The 24433-nt window shown below is 40.9% G+C and overlaps 1 protein-coding gene across 2 annotated transcripts in view; it reads right to left on the minus strand.

Moving 5' to 3' along the window:
* The window catches only part of TBC1D9 (TBC1 domain family member 9), a 56465-nt gene extending 32276 nt beyond the window's left edge, over positions 1-24189 (minus strand). The window contains exons 1-3 of one of the 2 annotated variants that reach the window (XM_074823709.1): positions 23828-24189; positions 8314-8424; positions 965-1083 (exon numbers count right to left, since the gene is read on the minus strand). In XM_074823709.1, the coding sequence (XP_074679810.1) occupies positions 965-1083; positions 8314-8424; positions 23828-23954 (357 nt within the window). In that variant the 5' untranslated portion in view covers positions 23955-24189. The remainder of the gene's footprint in view (positions 1-964; positions 1084-8313; positions 8425-23827) is intronic. The other variant, XM_074823708.1, reaches the window with a different exon arrangement.
* Positions 24190-24433: the final 244 nt, after the last annotated feature.

The raw sequence follows: 24433 nt of genomic DNA on the forward strand, positions 1-24433 counted from the left end.
AAGACTACTGTTCCTTCTGTCCTATACTGAAGTTCTGGTCTATTCATTTATTTTCTCAATCTCTTTTATAAATCTTCTATGTTGTCTTCTATATTAAAGTTTAAAAGAGGAAGGTGACTTCTTGCCTTCAAATTGCTCCATATTTACATGGAAAGCAGAGTATAAGACAGTGAACCATCATTCACATTTAATATTCGTCCAACTCTAAAAAGTAACAATTTCCCTAAAGGATTATATTTCACTAGACAGATGTCTTCTCACATAAGGTGTTTCCATGGTCATCTATAGCCCTCATACCTGATTCACTAGTAAAACACAAATAACTAGCAGATTCTTAAGACAGCTGACTTACTACATGGAATCTTAAAAGAGGAATGAGACAAAGCCAATGCTTAGAATACACACCAAATAAGTAATTTTGCCTACAATCAATTTTTTATCCAAATATTTATTTTTAGATAATTTTTACTGTGGATAAAATACTTTTTACCACTATATAGCTACTGTGTCTCCTGTAAGGAGAAAAAGAAATTCTCAGCAACTCCTAAAACGTATATGAAGCATAAATGCCAACACTACAGGATTTAACTAACAGAAGAGGGGAATGAGACATTATATGACGAGTGCATGAAAAAAAATTAAAGCTTTGCACTGGCAAAGCAGTTACATAGAAAACTCAAAGTTTAAGACAGAAGCAACAGTACAATTAATTTTAGAACATATGTTTGAAGTCCTGCCTCTATATATATATATGCATTTTTTTAAATCATGCTGCTGTAGTACATGTGCGCTAATGCCAGTTTCCCTAATTTTTACACACATGTTGCTACTTCAAATGTGGTTTTCCTTCAAGAATGTGTAGCAGCCTGGAGACTACCAGGTCAGATTTTTTAGAATTCACATCAGTTTTCCTACCACAATCACATTTATCATTAACGACATTTATAATAATATATTTAACTACCTGTATTTTTCCTCTGACAAATGTATTTATGTCATTCTCATTTTCAAAGATTGAAAGGGTTTGCAACAAATTCTGTTCAAGCCATTCCCAGTGTTCAGTGATTTCCTTCCTTGAGCAACCTGTATATAAAAAAAAAAAACCCAAAATCACATAATCAATAATTCACCAATGTCAATGTCCTCTTAATCATAAACAAGACTCGTAAAACTTGCCAGTAACCCAAGATGCAACACTTCACCACATGCTCTGTTCCTGGAAATTCGAAAATTTTCTCCCATAGTTTTTAATTTCATAATAAATAGGTAGCAATCTTCAAGATTATTCTGTGAGAAGCACAATCTACTCATGTCAATATCATGAGCAAAACTCTTCTACATTTAGAATTCTAACCACAATAACGACACCGAGCTGTCCAAATGTCACATTAAAGAGTTAGCATAGGTATTACCTGCACCTGTTAGGAACTGACAAAAACCCCAACAGTTGCATATTCTACCATTGGTTCCTGATTTTTCACCATTATACACATCTATCAATTATGAAACAGTGATAAAATTTCAAGAGTAAAAGCTGAAAAGGATCGTTTTCCTGACAAGTCTACTACAATGTCTCTTGCTTAAAAGAATAGTGCTGAAGGACCGCTAAGCTGTAACTTTTTAGGGAAAGAGGGTTGTCAGAGGTGGTTTACTTCTGATGATGAAAGCATAAACTAAACTTTGATGACCCTAGTTTACTTAGGAGACCAAAAGGGGTCAAGTGAGATACCTTTGATATTGAGGAATTAGCATACATGTAGTCTGTAAAGCAGTACAGAACATGGATGAAAAAACTTCTTGTATGAACTAGAGTTTATATATGCAAATTTTTGCTTCTATTTTACTTGAGATGGATTGGAATCACAGAATCATCAAGGTTGGAAAAGACCTTGAAGGTCATCCAGTCCAACCATTAACCTCACACTGACCGTTCTCAACTCCACCAGATCCCTCAACGCTGGGTCAACCCGACTCTTAAACACCTCCAGGGATGGGGACTCCACCACTGCCCTGGGCAGCCCATTCCAACACCCAACAACCCCTTCTGGAAAGAAATACTTCCTCATATCCAGTCTAAACCTTCCCTGGCGCAACTTGAGGCCATTACCTCTTGTCCTATCGCTTGTTACTTGGTTCAAGAGACTCATCCCCAGCTCTCTGCACCCTCCTTTCAGGTAGTTGTAGAGGGCAATGAGGTCTCCCCTCAGCCTCCTCTTCTCCAGACTAAACACCCCCAGTTCCCTCAGCCACTCCTCGTACGACATGTGCTCCAGACCCTTCACCAGCTTCGTTGCCCTTCTCTGGACACGCTTGAGTACTTCAATGTCCTTTTTGTAGTGAGGGGCCCAAAACTGAACACAGTAATCGAGGTGGGGCCTCACCAGTGCTGAGTACAGGGGTAAGATCCCTTCCCTGTCCCTGCTGGCCACGCTATTGCTGATGCAAGACAGGATACCATTGGCCTTCTTGGCCACCTGGGCACACTGCTGGCTCATGTTCAGCCGGCTAATATGACTTCCATTTTGACCCCTGTTCTCAACATCCTTACGAATATATTGGTGCTCTTCAGGACCTCTCTGTGCCCACCCTGAAGGAAGAACAAATTCAAGCACTCACAAAAAAAAATTTCCCCCCCCGCAAAAGATGTTGATGGAATTATGTCAAAACTGAGACTTTAAGTAAGTATTTTCAGAAAACAAACATTACATGTCCACATAGGAACATCTGCACTTGAGGCCCGATTAAAAGTATCTCAATCCAGGTAGGAAATAGCATCAATACTATGTCATCCTTTTGTTCAAACCACAGATTTGGCTCATTTTACTCAGAACTAGGAAGTAAATGTACCTACCTGCTAACTAATGCCTACAGAACTCAACAAAGTGAAGGAGCTCACGTGAAGCAACTATTAGAAAGAGGTTAAATTTCAACAAGCTGTTTGTAACAACTTCTTCAGCTTCACTAGAGGCAAAAATTGTCACATGTCTGCACATAAGTGTTGCCGTGGTTTGAAGAAGAACTCAGTGCAACCATCCTGAATAAATACCAAACAATCGTTTTCCTTGTTGTTCAGCAACAAATGATAGGGAAAAATATTCTTTCTACAGTATACAATCAGTGTTTTACACAACTCCAATAAAAGCAACAGAATGTAACATTCTGTGCAACTTCCAGGGTAATTTCTCAATTCTAGTTGTAGTATGGATACGTAAATCATGTTGCTGAATACGCTGTGTATGTAAGCAATATTTCAGAACCACAAGTGATTGCTGCTGCTGCTTCTTTTTAAAACCACTGGATGCAGCCAGACCTTTCTGGAAGTCAGGAGGTGGTCTGAAGACTAATTTATTTCTTCTTGGCTTTTACACTGCTGTAAAAAGCAATGATGAAATACATGAGCTATGTATATAAGACTAGAACTGTCATCAGAAATATTGCTCATCTCTTCAAGAGCAGTGACAAGCAGTGCAGACACACTATCATGATGAACTATTTCCTAAAGCTGCCTATTTCTTGTTTGCAGTTCATCAATTATTTCTCATTACTTCTTATGAAACAGCTTTGATTGATTATTCTCAACCTGTAACAACCCATCTCATTGTTTCCACTGCTTTTTCTCTCCACTATCTTACTCATCTACAGCAGATCATGCAATCAGGGCAAAACCCACACCCCAGGTCTTACCAATTTATCATCACATCATCCAGATCTTTCTCTTTGCTTTGTTCACTCAGGATTAAAACACTTTTACTGCAATGTTTTAAACTACAAGGTCTATCGTAACTCTGCTACTGGCAAGTCTTTGACTATCTTTGCATATTAGAAGCATTAACCATATTGCCATCATTGGCCTTTTAGGTAAATTAAGCAATTTCTCTAACTCTCAGGGAAGGGAAAATTAGCCATTTAACAGTTAAACCACTGCACTTTGGAGTCCTCAAGACTGGCAGGAAATAGAAGTGAAAGTAGCTACAATGCATACAGTAGGCTACTAATCACTCCTTCCCCTTCTCTAAATGCTACATTCAGCTTATGGTGTGCTCCATGGCTGAAATAGTGTAATGTTGGCCAGCACCCCTGGTAGACTGAGCTATTCTCCTCAGTCTTCAAGGAGGAAACTAAGAAGCATGTTAAACAGAAGTTGGAGAGCTAAGGGTCTTGACCAGAAGAGCTGGATGAAGGAAGGATGCACAGTGCTGGAGAGAGGATGAGAAGGGACAGGTGGGGTGGAGTAACAGCATAAGCAACATGGGAACAGCTCTGCATGTCAGGGTTAGGTTTCTATCATCTGGGTTGGTTTGTCTAAGGTAAGAAGTGAAGGATGTGACCAAGTTCAGGACCGAGAAGAAAATTAACAAGTCATATAAACACGCTTTCAAACACACTCAAAAGTATAATCTTAGTATTGTTTCAGTCAGTGACTGAGGAATAGGAATGGCTTGAGGCAGCTGGTGAGGCTGTCATGTCAGGTCTTCTTTTCAAGAGGAGATACTTACCCGAGATGCCTATTAGTCAACCTGAACCGCTGCCGTTAACAGAATGCACTGCAAGAGAACCTGTAACACTTCAGGGAGCCTAAAACTGTTCTTGCCAGTAATGACAGGTTCAGGAGTGGACTGGCAAAACCTCAACTAGTTACAGTTACTGACAAAACCTCTACCTAGTTACAGCTGGTAAATTCAACAGCACTCTTAACTAAGACTTGTAGCTTTGTTAACATGGTCTTCTCTGAAAACCTTTCCCAAGGCATGTAATAAAACGTCAAGGTTGATGTTTTAAAATAATCTGCAATTCATTTTTTAAACATGTGAAATACAGATTTAGAAACTGGTATGGAAATGCATATAAGTACCGTTGCCACAAAAAAACCCTACAGCAATGGTTCTATACCTGAAAAACACACAAAGCCATAGTAAGAATGACTGATTTCATAGGTGGAGAAGGATCTAAAAAAAGTTATTCATTTACAAACAGAGTTTACATATACTACTATTTTTCCTGCTAAATTGAGCGCTAGCAGATGGGGGAGGGACACTGACATGGGACACAGAATGGCTACTACAGTATGCAAGGCTGATCACGTACAACATATTGTATTTCTAGACCATTACAAAATTAATATGCTTAACACTGTTCTTGAAAAGTTACCAATAACATTTTTCCAGTATAGTTCAACAGACAGAATGCTAACCTGTGACATCTTCAACACAACACTGCATAAAGTGCTGTTAACAAGACTCCCTTACAGAGCTATAAAGCCTCAGATCTACCAACTAGCATTCTCATACAGCCTAGATCAGTAGTTAATACCCAAGAAAATTCACATCCAAAATGAATTATAAACAAATCTGGGGTCTAAACATAACTTAAATAGTCATTTCAGAGCAAACAAAAGCCCTTAGATTATTTTTTAACAGAACAAGACCAAATATCATGCAGCAGGAATGAACCAGGAAATAATCACATTTCTACCAGTCACTCTGCATAGCTGCTTACTAGAGAGTATCACTTTATGGGAAGGCAGAGGAGAACGTGACAGATTTCTTTAAAAATAAAGAGATTACAGGTACCAAACAACCAGCAGTCTACCCCTAAGGAACAGGGAGGGACAGCTGTACAATTCAGGACATATCAGAGTTGCATAGCTAAATGCAGACAAATCCCTTAGTAACCTGTATAATGGTAACAACCATTGATCAGTTCAAAAGGAATTGCTTTAGTTGCAACTTCATAAAATAACCACAGTGCAGAGCCTTAAGCAACACTGGGCTGCTCAGCTTCAAGGTTGCGTAGATAAATAATTTGTTCTCTGTAAAATTTTACCTCCCTCTAAGAGCCACGCTATTTCCCTCAGGTGACGAGACTAAGCCAATTCAGTCCTACAGTTTAACAAAAATAACTAAGCCAAGCAACCAGCTAGACATTAGGAGACTAAAAATTCAAGAAACACTCCACCAAATGGAAGCACAGATATCTACATTAACTACTTTGGCAATTTCAAGATTCATAACTGAAGAGCATGGTTTATTAAAACTAGCTTAAATGTTAATAGAGTACCATATTTCTACATAAAACCTGCAATATTTGTCACAGAAGAGAAACAAAACCCTCACAGTTCAGCAGCAGCATAAATTTATACCCATATGGTACGTATGTTTATTCCGGGGCCATAAATCATCTGCCTTCCATTTCGTGCTCCTGGTTATCCGAGGACATGCGCTGTAGTAATAATTATAGTAATCACCTATAGGTGTCATGCAAAAAAACCATGCAAATGCACTTAAAAGTCACATGGCTTATTTCCAAAGTCTTAAAAAATTCATTTCTGAATATGTGCACAGTACAAATGTCTTTGAAGAAACACTATTTTGTTGAGAGCTTTGTGATACTTTATTTTCTTTGTCTGCAAGTCTGTAAACAGGGAGAAAATTTGTGCCCACAGTTGCTCCCTTTCAAGTTTATGAGACAGAGGTGCTAAGTAATTGCTGCACACTGACATTTGGATGAAGGGAAGAAGATTGTACATGCACTTGCAACTACCTCTGCTTGTGCACAAATAGTGTAAATAAGCATACTGACAAGTACTTTTACCCTCTTTTTCATGACTGAGATCCATGGAAAGCTGACATGCAAGGTCCCATTACTTAGGGTCACAGCGGAGCAGCTAACAGTACAAAGCAAGCAGTTAAATGAAGATTTGGAAATGACCTTCATAATATTGACAATTTCATTAATATCTGGTTTTACTATTAGCTGTCACTAAAGGCAAATTATACGAATTTTGAAGTCTCCAGTGAGTTGGTACTAATAGGTGTAGAGGGAAAAACGGTTGTTTAAATCGATGCCTTCTTTCAGGTCTGAGATCATCAAAAGTAGCAAGAAATACTTGTGCTAAGACGAGCTATTAAATAACTTGCTATTGAATTCAGAACGTGACATAGCTTTGATATCACCTCATATGCTCATAAGAATAGAGCCTGCTTTGAACTGCTAAAATGATTAGATCTATGACAAATGTTCATCCATTCCTCCTCCTCTTTTCCTCCCATGGGACTGTGTTTGTCCAGAGGAAAAGTCATCCAAATAATCTAAACGTCAACTTTTATTGGGAGAATGGGCACAGATGAGAGGGCACTGTTAGGCCAGAAGATGTCTACAGCTTCATTAACAATTTTTGAATGTCAGGCAGCACTGGGGGTGCTGAGAGTTACCAATCTATTAAAGAGATGACAGGCATGTATGTACTTCTCATCTGTCCTCTTTCTCAATTTTCTTTCAAATGAACAGAGATCTGGCTGCTGCCTAAAGCAGTGTTTGAAACTTTAGAGCTAGAGCAGTTGCATTCAGAAGCTTCCATTTGTTAAGACTGAAAAGTAATACTATCAAAACTGAGGATTTGACCTTACAAGCTTGGCCAATCCTGACCACAGAAACAAGCATTTAGTATTTACAGCACCTGATGCATGCAAAAAATCCTATTTAACATACCAAAATATCAACTTCATTGATTTCACCAACTACTATAATGACAGAAGAAACAGTCTTACAGTTAGATCAGTCAAAGTTTGAGTCTTAAAGACCAAAACTCTGAAGAGTTGTTACATCTATGTAAGAACATACACTTCTGCATTTAACTCTAATCTAGCTACCATCTTGCGGAATTTACATCATTTAGGACAACACACTGTCTGATATGAATGTCTGGGAGGTGGGCATCCCTGGGATCAATATGGTATTTATCCTGGAGGAGGCTGAGCTCCCTGTCCAGGAAACGCCATACTGATATTCAGTACTCAGGTGAGAGCTGGGGTTGCACTATCTTCCCAGTTTCCATTTCAAGGGAAGCCAGGTGCCCTGTCTGGGTAATTTGGGGGCTTTAACCCAGGTATTTCTCCTACCATACTCTTTAGAGATACCCCATCACCCAGGAATGCTGCACTTCAGAAGTGCTGTAGGAGTGAGCCGTGGGCACGGAGAAGAACTTGCAAGGAAGAGGGATGGATACTAGACTGCTTGTCTGGGAACATCTTTGGGAGATGAAGGGTGGGAAATAACTGGGACTTCTGTCCCTGCTCCATGGCCATTTCTGGTTGTACTCACCCATCGTGCATAACACATACACACATGCTGGCATTCAAAGTCTAAGTATTAGAAGCTCTGAAGCCTCTTAATTTAACCTCTAGATCAGGTTTTCATCCTGACCTATTTATTTGTCCTGAAATGACTCTGCTCAGCAGGCAGGATGCTCTATTAGTTATGTGGCACAGTATCCAGGAAGAGTAAAAACCCACATGTCAGTATGTTTGTCCTTACCACAGGCGATAGTCCAATAGACCAAGGAGTCTGGTGCTTGGTAGAGGATTCGATACGGTGCCACTCTGGCACTGGAGTCCAACACGACATCAAGAGTACCCACAAGGAGACCTATGGAACAGGAAATTGTGATGAATACACAGTGATGGATCATCCAAGATCCTACAGGAGGGGTCTCTGTAGGTTCCCCCCTTCCATTTCACCCTCCACAGTAAAATGCAGATCTATGCATTCATCCCCCCACTTGTTGCCTCATGTTATAAAGAGGGAAAGTGACTCAACAGAGAAAAATTTTCAGTTTCAACAAGACTTCAGCTCTTAAATATACATCGATTCTAGCATAAAGACAGATGAATTGAAGCAAAGCAGAAAGTAGATGGTTTCTAAAACCATGTTTAAAAGTAATTTAGTTCTTTCTTGTGTTTCATATACTGTTGAAGTCCTTGGGGGGGACAAAAAAAATCTCCACCACAACACCAACAAAAAACCCCAGACAATACACCTTAGAAGGGTTCAAAACTCAAATGTCAGGAAAAACTTAAGACTTCCAGCAAAACTAATTATGCTAATTAATAGTCTGATCCTTTAGGGTAAAAAGGATCAAAATGCCTAACAGTCCAGCTGTTCCTCAGCTGAAAGGATACTGATGAAAGACAAAGCCATACTGTTTTCCTGAAGTAGCTTTGAAAATTCTTTGCTACTGAGGGGGGCATCAACAGTTGCATACCAAATGCTACCAATAAATCGTAACTATATTCCCACAAATTCTAGACCCTGTCTTAATAAGAAATTACACACAAAACAAAACTCTAACCTACCAAGACCTCTCACACAAGAAGCCTTATTTATTTTTAGAAGATGTAAAAGTTTTCCCCTTTTTCACCTCCACAAAGAATTTTCATCTACCCTGCAGAGATGTCAGATTTAAATTCTCACGTTGAAGTTCTCAGCAAATTCACACACCGAAAACAAATGGATGAACTTTCAAATGTTTTTTTTTCTGCAAATATTTATTGGGGTAGAAATTAGGGTTTTTTAAACAGCTGAAATAAACTGCACGCACCAAAAAAGCATTCTAAAACACTCCTGTTAAAATCCTTTTCTCCTTTCAAGTGGCTATTTTCAATTTTTACTGTCATAGCTTTATTGGTTCCTCATTCTGCATGGTCATAACTGGTACAGAAGACTGCCTCCCTCACTGTTCTTCTTTCGGATTTGCTTTATGCACCACAAAGATATAAAAGCACTACCCATTTTCCATCTTAGATCCCTTAAATCCGAACTGAAACTGGTATTTGGAAATACCCCATCCATCAGTGAATCCTCCATTCTATGTTTTTTATTTGTATTTTGTTTTATACAGGTTTTCATAGGCAAAATCAAATGTAATCTCTTCCTGTCCAATGCATTAATATCCACCACTTTTTAACCCAAGAATTATGAAATTCAGGAGAAACACGTCTGAAACACATCAGGTCATTAATAAGTAGTGTTAGAGAGCTATCTGCTGGCTACAGGATATGAACACAAAATATTAATGTAAAATATCCCAATGTCCATTAGTCTAACTAGCTTTAGTTGTTCCTATCGCCATCTTAAACCCTCACCTCTCATGCACTTTGATTACTGGTGTACACCGATAAGCTGCCTCTAATCAATCTTCTACCAGCCCTCCCAGATACACCTTGACACCTTTCAAACTCAGGAATCTGAAGTAGGTTATAAAGTTCCTTTAAACTTTTTTTCTGTTAAATACACTCTCCATTCTAGTTTCATAAAACCAGTATGGCCCTGGCCCAGAAAGCACATGTGTGCTTCAACCATGGGCAAAGACCCTCAAATGTTTAGAGTTTCTAGTGAGCTCAAGAGTATCGCTCAACTGGAGTGCAGACCAAACTAGACACTACACTGCCTTAATCATCTGGGTTTGGCGCAAACATGTAGCAGGGCTTATGCCAAAGATTCTTCATGCTTTGCAGCTTCACATGTCTACTGACAGTACTAAATATGCAGTAGGCGTGATGTAATATCTAAATAAAGTTGCATGTTAGCCAAATGTAATCTCTCTGAGGTACAGATACACTGTTAATTCCTTGTAATCTTTAAAAGTGTGTTTGTGTCTTTCCTCCTTCTGTATTTCCAAATCTGTTGGCATGTGGGTGGTCCTGCCAACCAGTTCTGCCACTAGTTCTCAGAGGGCACTGCAGTTGTAAAAACTGGAGTACACAGGTAAGGTCAGGAAGCCAGAACAAACCTGCTGACTTGCGCAGCAACACCAAGCTAAGAGGAGCTTCCCATCCTACCTTCTTCTCCCTGAGATATGGGAGACAAGAGAGGAACATCCCCCTGTCCCACCAAACAGAAACAATGTAAGACAGAGCACTTCATTCAAGAAATTCAAGGAACATGGAGAGAGCTATAAAAAAAAAAAAAACCCACAACAAACAAGACTAGCCAGGACTGAAAGAACAGATGGGAGGTAAGGAAAAGAAGAGAAAGAATACTTCCCACTAGTGCAGTAACTAGGAGTTGCCCTGTGCCTTTTCAGCAATGGAAACAGGTTGTAGAAATATTCATGCAGTGAGGTGAAAGGAAGAAGATTCACAGAACTCCAGAAGTCCCCATGGAAACTCAAAGTCTAGCTTACCAAGATAATTGCAACAGACAATTTATCAGTAAGATTTTACTTATATCAGGAAATAGCTGATTTGATTGATGATACATGTGATGATTTAAAAAAAATTTATGTGTTCTTATATACATTAAAGCTAATTAATATATGATCTTGCAATCATGCAGCTACCCCTGACTGCTGTCCTTCAGAAACTGCTCCATTTTGCATTGTAGGTCAGTGTTGGTTTTTTGAGTTTGGGTGTTTGGGGTTTTTTTTGTAATGCAGACAAGTGATGCAACCAGAATGAAATCACAGCATTTCCAACTGACAATCTCTGAGGAATTTCTACATGAAGTGATAATAAATTTTTTTTTAAAAAATAATTATGTTAATACTGTTCATGAATTCTTCACATAGCAAGCACCTTTTGAGACACGCCTAAGACATAAGTAGCTGAAAGTTTCTATAGAAACAGAACAGGCAACGAAAGAATCATATTCCTTAGATTAGACTGGTCCTTGGGCAAGAGCCAGTGAATTATCCAGGCATCAAATCGCATGACTATACTGATTGCAGATTTTTTTCCCATTATTTCATCAGGTTTCTGACTATGTAGTGTAATAAGGTAAGGAACTCCCAATGTAAGAATACTAAATCTGCAGGCTCTTGTTCAAGTAAGCAGTTTTCATGAGCAAAGGTTTAAAGCACGTGTTAAAGTTTGTGGGATTAGCATCTGGCTAACTGATGACAGTCCTGATCCTGAAGGCGCTCAAGCACAAGTAACCTTATATGGAGGAACAGACCCATCAGACACACAGCCCAAATGTCTAGAGCAACCATACCTATATATAGGAGCAGGAAGGGAAAAGGAAGGGATAATGCCTTCATTTTGTTTGATACAACTTTTGGAATAAAGTCAGCTTCCTCTTTTGCAAACTTGAATTCTAAAGCAAATGCCAGAAAATTGTTCAAATTTTTTTTTTTTTTTTCACTTTCTCTAAAATATAGGTATTAGTGGAGGAAAAGCATTGAAATGTAGTATCTGAAATCAGGGAATACAAAGCCACAACTGGCTAGGGGGCCTGGGCAATTGCTCTTACATCATGTTACTGGAAGGGCATAGAATGCACTAGAGAGTATTACTGGAAAGGGGTTCAGTTACCTGATGCAATTTATGTTGAAGGAAAAGAATCATACTATATTTTACTTATCTGACCACTGTGCCTCACACTTAGTTGTAAAATGGAAGGGGAGCCTACAACCACTGCACAAAGTAGACAGATTAATAGTCTGTATCCATGCATTAAATTATGATGCACTGTATTTGTATCCTTACACTAGCAACCAATTTTCAAACCGTTTTTTGCTAGAAGGGGTTATGATCACAGGAAGCCTGACCTCCTGCATAACACAGACCCCCGTTAAGCCACATGATTTCTATCTGACCAAAGGATATTTTCCAGACAGGTAGGTCACCTTGATTTGAAAACTAAGCCACTTGATTCAGCCAGTTAAGACTCTTCCAAGCACTCTCTGCTCTTTTGAGACCAGCATTCTTGAAAGCTTACCGTCCAGACTGATTACAAATTGCCCACAAACAGTCATGAAATCAAGGGATGACCTGCAGTAGAATCAACTTGGTACGTTGTAAGTTACCACCACTGAAAACACACACTACTTTAGAGTATATGGACTCAAATACCTGCAATCAGAATGTTTTCAGCTGTTTGTATATCTATGGCACAGATCTTTGCTGCAGGAATATTTCTTCCTCTTTCTTTCCTTTCTTTTAAAATATAACTAGTGATTTTTTTTTTTGTCTTTCATAATAATTTGCAAGTTTCTTTGAAAACACCAATTACTGGTGCACATTACACACACACAACCTTTTTCATCACAAAAGGATTTTCTTACTGACAAAAAGTCATGCTTTGATTTAAATAAAACACACACAAAGATCAAGTTGTCTTTATCACTTTTCTATGGTTCTCCTGACAGCAATCTTATGATTATGTTTGTGAGCCTGCAGTGTTTTACCTGCTAAAATACACAGGGCTCTCAAAGTAAACTGGATTACAAATATAATCCAGGTCTTCACTCCTAAATATTACTTCTAGCGCACCTTATTAAAACACCAAATCCAATTTAGTTATTGTTTATGAATGATAATAAATAATGACCCTTCAGACCTTAAAAATTACCGGCAGCCGTGGCACAGCAAACACTATCAAAAAGCTCAGGACAGTATCAGCGACACTTCCCATTCCACTTTAACCATGCAGTCCTCAGGCTGGAGGTGCTTTCAGCAGACACCAGTGACCTGCGATACATCCATCTTTGCTGTCACAGGCGACCCGCATCAAACCTTGCCTAGAGCTGGAAGGAGGTCACTCGGCAGCTGGTGCCACTGCGGTGCCTGATACTGCAACGGGGGACACCCTCCCCTCCTCCAGTTTGCCAGATGACAAGCATGTGTTAATTCACCTGGCTCCTGAGAGCAGAGCCCTGCCCTGCCACAGCCTTCTCTCAGCTCTCCACTAAAACAATCTGCAGCCTTTCAAGGTGTCTTTCAAGACACCTTCTGTTGAGAGATTTTTTTAATCTTAAAAATGCCTAAACATCTTTTTAGCACATAGAGCAAACACAGAAGTATTCCCTCCAAAAGAGCTAAGATTTAATACAGGTCAGACTGTGACTCCTGGAGTCATGCTCATGAGCTATCACTCAAATAGTTTCGTAGATGTCAGCGGCCTATTTGTGTATGAGCTCAGCACCGCAACTAGGAAAACTTGCAGTATCACGTGCATCATTAGTAAGAATTTTTCAAAACAGGCTTCGTGACATTCCAACCCTGAATGAAACAGATACTGCTTAAATGGTTCCTAGTATTTGAAGTGCACTGATGACCCCTTCTCTTTCCACTAAATTTAGATGGACAAATAATGAGCTCCGGTCATAAACCTGAAACATCCAAGGGACCTATTTGGCTTGCAGATGTCAGCTGATTTCTGAGAAAGCCTCAATCAATAGGGTTGACTTAAGTTATATTTGCACCCTGAGCATTCAGTTTTATATTGATTTCATGGACACTGAATAAACTCTTCCTAAAGTTTAAGTGTCACTTACTGGATTATAAAAACAATAACTTATAAAAACACGCAGCTAAAATGTACAGTACAAGCTATTGTTTTTCCTAGTAATGATAATGAATCATTACTCTTCCATTCTTTCTCAAGGTAGCCCATGTGTTTATGTGATTAGCGCTCTCATTTGTTATTACAGGATGAGGTCATCCAATTACTTCCCTGTCAAAACTCAACCTAGAGCAACAATCTGAACTCCATGGGTAATACTATGGACAAACCCTTTTAGAGGGGAAGGTCAATTCTATTTGATTTCATTTCAGGGGAAAGCCTAAATGAATAGTAAACATTATACACCACTCAAATAATTACAATGTTAAACTTTCAATCCTGGTAATAGTATCCACTAAAGTATGAAAGTAACCTCCTCATCCTGAGCACCACCCTTAGAACTTTATGAAGGGTTATACAGTTTTATTTTATAGGTATTTGTTCATATAAATGAAAGCAAAATAACCTCTAAATACTTATTTAATAACTGTCTTCCTATGTGGGTTATATGGACACGTAATGTGGTATTAAGAAAAACAAATTCTTCTGCTGAAATTAAGGCCTAAGATTTGTTAAGTCTTCACCAAGGCCTGCCTTTGTTGCTCTCTCTTTCTACCAATGCAGTTTTATAGAGCACTAATTTGCCCAGCCACAGTTTCCTTCGCACACGAGTTTTCAATCATGTTCAGTGAAACAGAGTTTGAGGAAGCACTGTCACTCTACTGACATTTAGCAAGACAAGCAGCAAAAACAGTACTTGCTTTTTCTGTCTTCAGGCTGATGAATACAAATGAGAGAGGATTGGAAACCTAACCACTAATCTTTAAAAAAAAAAAAGCTCAGGAAGGGTGTCGTGGTTTAACCCCAGCCAGCAACTAAGCACCATGCAGCCACTTGCTCACTCCTCCCCGCTCCCAGTGGGATGGGGAGGAAAATAAAAAGTAAAACTCATGGGTTGAGATAAGAATGGTTTAATAACTAAAATAAAATATACTAACAATAGTAATGAAAAGGAATATAATAAAAAAAGAGAGCAATAAAACTCAAGGAAAGACAAGTGATGCACAGCAAAATTGCTCACCACCCTCTGACTGATGCCTGAGCAGCGACACCCCCCCCCAGCCAACTGCCCCCAGTTTATATACTGGGCATGATGTTCTGTGGTACAGAATATCCCTTTGGCCAGTTCAGGTCAGCTGTCCTGGCCGTGCTCCCTCCCAGCTTCTTGTGCACCTGCCCACTGGCAGGGCATGGGAAACTGAAAAATCCCTAACTTAGGATAAAGCACTACTTAGCAACAACTAAAACATCAGTGTGTTACCAACATTAATCTCCCACTAAATCCAAAACACAGCTCTGTACCAGCTACTAGGAAGAAAGTTAACTCTATCCCAGCCAAAATCAGGACAAAGGGCCAATGGGATGATCCGGCTTGACTACTGCAGGATAAAGCAGTAACAAAGGCTAAAGCTTTCATCCGTCCTTCGAGTTTAACAATTGTGGTTGAATTAGATTATCTTCCAAATATCTTAGTTTAAAAGCAATCAGCAATTGAACGTCTACCACACTACTCGTCAAGGTGTCTGAACAACTCATGACCATCCCTGCAAAAACCTGTATCTTAACCTAATCTGTGTGTGTTTAGACTTTTCAGCTTTTACAACTCTTCGTAACTTCACCTGAAAGCTGAAGGGCCCTAATCATCATAAGATATAACCACATTTCTCAGTGTTATCTACTAAGCAACATTTAAAATATTTTAGGGTTGTAAAACTTTGCTGTTTTTCTCTTCAGAGGGGAAACCAGAATGTGCATTACAATCTATATCTATCACTATATAGAGATATGTACACACACAGCAAAAGAATTGCCTTTATTTCCACTGAGGCCCAGTTTGCAGATGATGAAATGTCTGGGCACAGAAACTCGCACAATACTACATCCAAACAATAAGTTCCCAGAAACAAACCCACTAGACTTGACCTGAAACAAAAACCTAGCAGAAGTAGGAAAAGGCTCAGTAGAGAGATGAGCACTGACAGGACATGACAGACAGTTACAGGTATGTGAAGGCTTACAACACAGAGGAAATTGATATTTGGACAAAAACCCAAAGAAATTATCTCACACAACTGAAGAAAACAAATTTTATACTATGTCAATCACACCAGACTACATGAAATGGAGAAACGGCAAGAAGAATAAAGATGGAGTTAACAAATGCCTTCAAGGTATGATATAAATGTCTATTCATAAATTTGTAGAAAAAAAAAAACCAAAACCAACAAATGACTTAGGAAAAGCATGATCAAGTATCATTGAACAAAACAGCAGGGAATTCACTGAATTTCACTGAAAACTACTTTTTTAAGTATCCCATTCTCTCAGAGTAGCATAAGCAAATTAAACAGATTTCATCCAAGAGCAAAATTTAAATCAACTACATCTGCACCAAGATTCAGATAAACTATACAAGACTAAAGAACAAACCAAGTAAGTATGAGCAATTGAAGAAAAAAACCCCAACAAACCAAAACCCAACCACCACTAAACTAAGAAAAACAACTGTAAACTGAATCTAGCCAACAAAATCAGTGGTACAAATTGAGAACTGAAGTGTGCACAGTCAATTCAGCTTGAACTAAGGAACAGTCCTAAAGCACAGCATGGTCAAATACAAGCTAAATCTGAAGAAAAGAAATAGTTTCAGAAAAAAATTATTCAAATTCTAACTGCTCTGACTGAATAACTGCAGATAGATCAGATTTCAACAAGCTATCAGAGGAGGCACTTTACCAGGGAAAGGAACAATTCTGAACAGAAAATCTCAAGAGCTTTGGCTAATAAAATACTGGAAAACACAGAGGGGAAGCACAAGACAGGACTGTGGGGCAAGAACCAAAAACACATTAAGAACTTACTAGCTGAAGCTAAGACTGCTGCTGTAGCACGGATTCATATACCCCTACCTGGAAACTTCAGAAAAAAGAAAAAAAAATATCAACCGGAAATTGAGCCTAGAAAATACTTACAACCTTTCTTTTGAAAAGAAAGCAAATGAAGAGATTTTGAAGAAGTCCTCCAGAACCTAAGTCCACCTCAGCACCAAATTTAAAGGCAAAGAGAAAGTGTAGATTACTGAATATCAGCATTGATCAGACATCAGAAGTATGATTAGCGATCAAAGAGCTAAAGAAAGGCAAGATTTCTGTCAAATGCTTACCGCCTTTTATACACCTTCTATTGCCATACTTTAGCAAAATCAGTGGCAGCAACAACTCCTGTCTGTTACAGGAAAAAGCCAAATGCAGTTGTGATACTATGAAGGACAAAAAAAAAAGTAGAGGTCACAAATCTTAGGGAAGAATAGAGAAAGCTGAATGGATTCTGCCTACACCAAATATTTACAAATATGAGAATACAGATGTTTTAATTAACCTTCAAAACAATTTGAGAATATATACTGGCATACCTTGTGGAACCTTTTTAATTTTACAGAACTAACTGAAACTGTCAAGGACCCAACTCTCTGCAAAATAGGATATATTCTTATAAGGATGCATAACTGGACAGTGGAGTGATGGAAACACAGAAACTGATGTGAAGAAGTGCTACTTTCTCTATACCTTTCAGTGTGGGACCAGATAGTAATACTAAAAACCCTGTAAGCAATACAAACTCTGGTGTAATGCAGAAAACGACAGAGGCCTAGACATTTATTGCTTACTATGCTGGGATCCTGTGTGCCATTTCCAAGAGGGTTTCATACAAACAGAGATCTCGGGAGAAACAGCAGACCATACTGAAACTCCACGTGTCAAGCAATAACATTATGTCAGAAGGCAAAAATGGCAAATGACGGCTTAACTCAGAGACCTTGATGGGTCACAGTACTCAGTGTAAAAGATCAAGTAACATCAAGGAAAGTCTTTGACCAAGAAGCATTACAGTACAAAAAACAGCACTACACCAAGCAACATCTCAGGCACTGTATCTGTGCAAACACTGCAAGAACTGGAATCAAGGGAAGATTAGGCAGGAAATGAGACACCTTCCAATTAAGCACCCATGAAAGCATCAGGGAATGCAACAGAAAGACTGGTGAGTCAATCAGGAGAATCAAACAGCAGCTCAACCCTGGACACCTTGCATGTCATCCTGAAGTGGAAATCTACTAGTGTGAAGAAGCAAACACACTCACAGCAGATCCTAAGGAGAAGCTCAGCAGCATCAGACCAGATTTGGTGTAACACCACATGACAGAGCAGGGTGGAAGACACTAGCTTCCACCTCGAGCCAAAATGAACATGGAAAGCTGATGGATAGGCCGATTACTCATGTCTGTTACGCTATTTGCATGCATGTTGATAAATGCTATAATTCAAGTATCAGAAAGCACATGCTTTCTACTCAAGTTTGACACGCAAAATCCTAACTGCTTGATTCAACAAGGACAGGAAGCGTTGAGTTTGTGAAAGGATGGTACATCCTTTCATCAGGCAGATGATATATCCGCCAAAAGCTTTTCTAAATCTTAAGTATAAGCAGGTTTTCAAGCAACCTCTTCCTCAACCCTCTGCACTGAGAGGTCGAGAGCAAAGATAGAATCTTATCTCCAAATTTGAGCCACTAATTGTGTTGTCCAGCAAGGCTGCCAAAAAGTGTTCTGAGTTAGAATACTGTCACAGTATTAAAAATTCTATTAGATTTGACACTGAAGGCTTGCATCAGCCGGCCAAGCTCAGAACCTCTCCTTTCTGCCTTTCCAGTGTGGCAATTACATGATAACCCCTTCTGCAAAAGTATCTAGGGAGAAAGACAGTACTTCATCAATTTCTTTTATCATCAGAAGTCAGCAAATTTCCATCTGCTCTCTTCTGCTTAAGCATTTGAATCATCTTTGGCAACATCTCATGGACTTACAAACTTGTACTGAATCTCTCACACATGCACTGTCCCAGCTGTAAGCATAAATACCCTATCTGCAAAATAATTCACTCCTACAAACAGTTCTTGCAAACTAAGAACAATTCATTTGCCTTGGGATTCAAAGAGATCTTACAATAACATTTTAAACTAAGTTAGTGAGAATTTCATCTCCACTTCACACACAAACCTACACACGCAAAAGCAGCACAGCGGTCACAGGCTAATCGTACCACACCCTCAATCTCTTCCTGTAAACTCTAAGTGAATATATTACTCTGCCCTCAACTATAAGCCGTGCTAATTCCCTGCAATATTGTTTCCAAATAAGAGTTTGGCAAGCATTACCACAGTATAGCAGAAAGCAGTTACGGACACTTTTTAACCTATCAGTTGCATCAGAATGCAAGGCATACTTAAGAACACAAAAACATGAGGCTTTTAGTTATTGATAAACTTTATGACAAGTTCAAGATCCTTACATCCATAGGAGTAACACAGTGATACAGGGCACAGCACCCAAATGATGGGAGAGATTTGGGTTTATGTTCTCTCCAAATGACGCTGCCCTGTAACACGCTGGATCCCTCTGGAGAAGTCAGCGTGTTTCACACAGGCCAAACCACCAGGCTGCCTAGGGAAGGGAGCTGACAAGCAGGAAGCAGAATAGGTATGAAGGAGAGGCTTTAAAACATCTGTCACCTCCGAGAAAACTAGTAAGAGGAAAGAAGAGACTTTTTCCCCCCTGCTGGTGACAAAAGGAAGATGAAACTCTTGAGTGAGGGTCACACAGAAGCAAAATTAGAGGCATGGAATTATGTGCTAGGCATGAAACAATTTCATTATGGAGAAAGCTCATCAACCATCGAATACTCTTAAAGCAGAAAAGTACATTTTTTGGTCTTGTCCTGGAAGATTAATGCAGTGATGCAAGATAATGTGAGTTTGCAGAACAGCTATGAAAATCCAATTTAAAATCCAATTTACAAGTCTTTCCCATTTCTCTTTTGTTAAGAAGGAAAACAAAACCCAAACAACCCTTCAATTAAGGCATGCTTACAAAGGAAAGTCACATTGATGTGACTGGTACCGACATAGACAACAATCATTTAAAAGAGTACAGGCCTTAATTCAGTATAAAAATGGATCCACACTGTTTAGTAGAAAACCTGCATCTCTTAAGTAAACTATTAATCAGATACATTTTGTTAGAAGAGATGACTTTTAGGGATTCACTAATTAGGCACTGCCCTAATGCATAACAAGAAGATCATGCTTCTAACTTGTTACAATGCAGTATTAAAAATAAGTGCAAAAAATGTCTCCAATGTCCAAATGAGTATTTGAATAAGAGGGCTTTCTCTGTTCAAGTTACATAAATCGGGGTCAAGTTTAGAGAATCAGTGCAGAAAGGGCTGACTTTTCACCCCTTCCCCCAAAGTGACTAATACTCTTTTTTCCTGCAAAGGGTTGCTGCACTCAGAGTGGATCCAGGAGAACAGGTAACACAAGTACTGCTCTTCTGCTTCAACATAAAGCCAGGGAGAACTACTTTCACCCACCCCCAAGGCTATATAAATTACTTGGTTTTAGACTGAGATGTGTCAAAAGATCTAAAAGGACTTTGTTCTGGTGATGGTAACCTCCATCCACAGTATGGTAGTGTGTGAGTGATGGAGGACAGGTAACACGGAGACCCTGGCAGCTCCTTTAAGGGTGATCATCAGCCTTCGGCCACATTTTCACAGTCACAGCATCCAGGCACAGCAAAGAGGTCACTCTGAAGAGGTCTGTCCCCAGCCTTTCCCCCTCACTCCCATTCACCCATGGGAAAGTACTCTATCTCTTCCTTCAGCCATGCCAACACAACCACATTACAGAGTGGCCCAAATTAAAGTTCTTTGAAGCTTGACATATGGATGAGAATGGAGAGAATGGCATTACACTTGACCCTGACCAGTTTGCTGACTGGTTAGTTTCACAGCAAACCTAGGTTTGAGGGCCAATGCCAGAGAATCGATGCTTCTCATTGTCCAACCACTGCTTAAGTTACATAGTGAAGTCATGTCATCAAGCCCATAGTCTTATCCATTTGAAAGTCAATTGTCATTCTACAATTTAAGACAAATGACTTCAAGAGTCAATAATGAGGGAGTACAAGTCAGCAGAAATTAGATCACAAAAAAAAGTGACAGCTGTATTTACATCCTCTCTTGCATATATAAATTCAGACCACTCCCACCACAGTGAAAAATCTTGCATATAATATTTCTAGTCAATTTCAAGGACACATAATCTGTCTTCCCACAAAGCAACTAGACCAAATTTTATACCATATTCATAGGTGGATAACTTTTTAGATTTTATCTGAGGAAATTTCAGCATTATGTCACCACAGAAAGGGCAATTAAGGGGAAAAAAAAAAAGCCAAACCAAAACCCAAAAACCCACAAAGTTTTTTTTTTTTCTGTTTCAGTACTTTTGACCAGATAGCCTCCACCTCTGTCACAAGAGCTGTATCATTATCATCTACAGAATTTCCACACCGTCATCCTAAATGCTATCATTATTACAAACAAATGTACTTTGTTTACTCTTCCAGCAAATTTACTTATTCTGAACCCTCAGGATCATTTAGGTCCCAATACCTTGATTTTACCACCTACCAAGAACAACCCATTGGCTTCCTTCACCTGCCTTGGCCCTCAGTGGGCAGACCACAACTGTCAGAACAACCAGTGTAAAATTCCAATGTTTCCATGAAAAACAACCATATGTTTCACTTGTTACTGTGCCTACCAAGCTGGGAGTGGCCTGGACACTCTACATGGACACTCTTTTCTTTCTTCCTCTCCCACCTTTTGTTGACCTCTGTGTCAAAAACCCATGTGCTAAAATGGCAAGGTCTGACAAGCTCCCATACAGCCCTTTAAATACTGCCAGCACTAATAACTTTATGCATGCTAGCAATGGGTATTTAGTTATGGTTCTGCCAACATACCAAAAAAAAGCTACAACTTTTTCCCTCCCCATACAAACAAACAAACCCCCTAGAAATTTTTTAGCTACTTGTTGCTACTACCTCAATGCCACAGCAGCTGCAATTCCAGGCAACACATAGACACTAATAAAAGCTACATGGAAAGCAGTTTTCAAAATACGCCTAGAAATTTGCATTCTAAATCATATTCACAATACAGACTGCATACTAAAATAATGGATACAGTGCACAAAAACTTGAATTCCGAGGGGGAAAAAATGCAGAAACAAAGAACTATTTCTGCATTCTGAACTCCTACCAAATGCTGCCAGCTTATCTGACCTGCACAAAGAAAAAAAAAAAAAAATTATGAATCCTACTCCCACTCAAACACTAAGTTTTCTAAAGGGATGTCTCCATCTGCACAGTGATATCATCAGACTATTATACACAGAACTGCAAGAAGGCTTAGATACACATGCACTGTGCACAGGTTGAAGAGAAAGCCCCGAATTCTCAAAATGTTTCCCCAGTAACCAAGAAATGTTTGGAAAATTCACTGGGTATCTCAAACAATCTCTAATTCAAAGTCAACAAAGTCAGAAAGGTGCAAGAATGCCTTTCAAACCACCTACAGCAAGACAGAGAAAGAAATCCTTAAGAGGCCAGGGGGTAATCCTTAAAAGGAAAGACTGCAAAGAATTTTGCATTAAATACAGCAAGGGTGAACTTTTGAGGCAAGAACATGCTTTTTATGGATTTGCCAACACCGTCCATAAATCAAAAGATTAAAAAAAGAAGTTTAAAAAAATCTACAGCCAATGTGCAGTGGCCACTGGTCACATTCCATGCAAGAATGAGGTGGTTTATCCATATACACCACCAAAGAGGTCCGAACATCTCAAGAGCCTACATGAAAACACACTTTACAGTGGTGCATTAGTTTAGATTAGAAATTGTTTGCAAGTCCATAGAGTATTCAAAAGCTGAAAAAACACTTAATCTCCTGGTAAACACCCAGAGGACCTTGAACCAAACATAGATGTAGTCCCTATGTTTATTTTGGTTAGCCTGAAGAACCAGTTGAGATTCAACTGGGTAAGGAAGAAACCACAGCTTTTCAGAGAACGAGTTTGACTATCTTCTGCCAATTCAAGAAAGACCGGTGGTAACACCATCGGGTTCTGCATCTCCAAGTTCGTGGAAACGCGTATACGTTGCCTAAAAATGATGAAAGGTCTCGACCAATGTATATGCACGGTATTATAGAGACCAAGATGCGTATGACCCAAACATCTACAAAAGCCTCTCCAGTCGCCAGCAGTCGAAAACAAAGCATTCGGGAAACGCGCTTTCCAAGGACATCCCAAAGAACACGGAGGAGCCGAAGAAAATCTGCTCTCATAGTACGCGCTCGTGAATCACAACTCGGTCTTATTTTAAACAACGTGTGTTACGAGGTTCCAACAGAAAATCCTCCGAGAACCGGGGCAAGTCACACTCCGATGTCTGAGGCCATCGGACACCAGTGACGACCCGCACAGCGCGGAAATCCTCGGGGAAACAAGCGCTCGCGTGTTGCCCAGGGCCGCGCACCTGACCGCCACCGAGGGGCCCGAGGCCCCGCCACCTCCCAGCGCCGTGCCAGGCCCAGCCGCCGCCCTCGGCCGCGGCAGGGAGGCCGCCGCGCTCCCCCCGGCACCGCCCGCGAAGGTGACGAGGAGCGGGGAGGGTCCCCCGCAGCCCACCCGGAGGGGACCCACCGCCCCCCCCCCTCACCCCGAAGGAGCCGCTGAGGGAGACAGCGCGAAACGCGGCGCCACCCCGCCCTCCCCGGGACCCCACCGCCGCCGCCCTTACCCGCCAGTCCGCCGCCGCCGCCATCGCCTCCGTGCCCCTTCCTCCTCTGGAGGATGAAGTAGGGGTTGGCGCGCTCCGTCACCCACAGGGCGTTCGCCAGCAGCACCTCCTCGGGGTTCACCCACATGCTCCCGGCGCAGACAAAGGCCGGCCCGGCCGGCTGCCTCTGCCTGCGGGGCGCGGTGACTCACGCACGCACCGGCCGCATCAGACGCCACCATGCCCGGCCGCCGCGGCGGACAGCGCAGCCCCGCGAGCACCGGCGGGCGCAGGGCGGAGGGGCGGCAGCCGCATACCCCCCCCCCACCCCCGCGGCTCCCTCCGCCGCCGCCGCCGCCGCCGCCTCCGCCGCCGCCGCCGCCGCCTTACCCGCCCACCGCCGGGCGCGGAGGGGTGGCCAGGGGCGGCCCCGGCAGCGCTGAGGGGAGCAGGGACATCGGCGGCGGTGGCGCCCCGCCGCGCGCCCGCCTGCCCGCACAAAGCCGGCGGCAGCCGCCGGGCACCCGCACGCCGCGCGCGGCCGCTCGCGCTGCCTGCCGGCGGGTGGGGGCTGGGGGAAGGCGCGCGCGCCCCGCGCGCCCCGCACCTGCGCGCACGGCGGGGCGG

The sequence above is a fragment of the Strix aluco genome, chromosome 4 (assembly GCF_031877795.1).
Source record: "Strix aluco isolate bStrAlu1 chromosome 4, bStrAlu1.hap1, whole genome shotgun sequence".
Taxonomy (NCBI): Eukaryota; Metazoa; Chordata; class Aves; order Strigiformes; family Strigidae; genus Strix; species Strix aluco.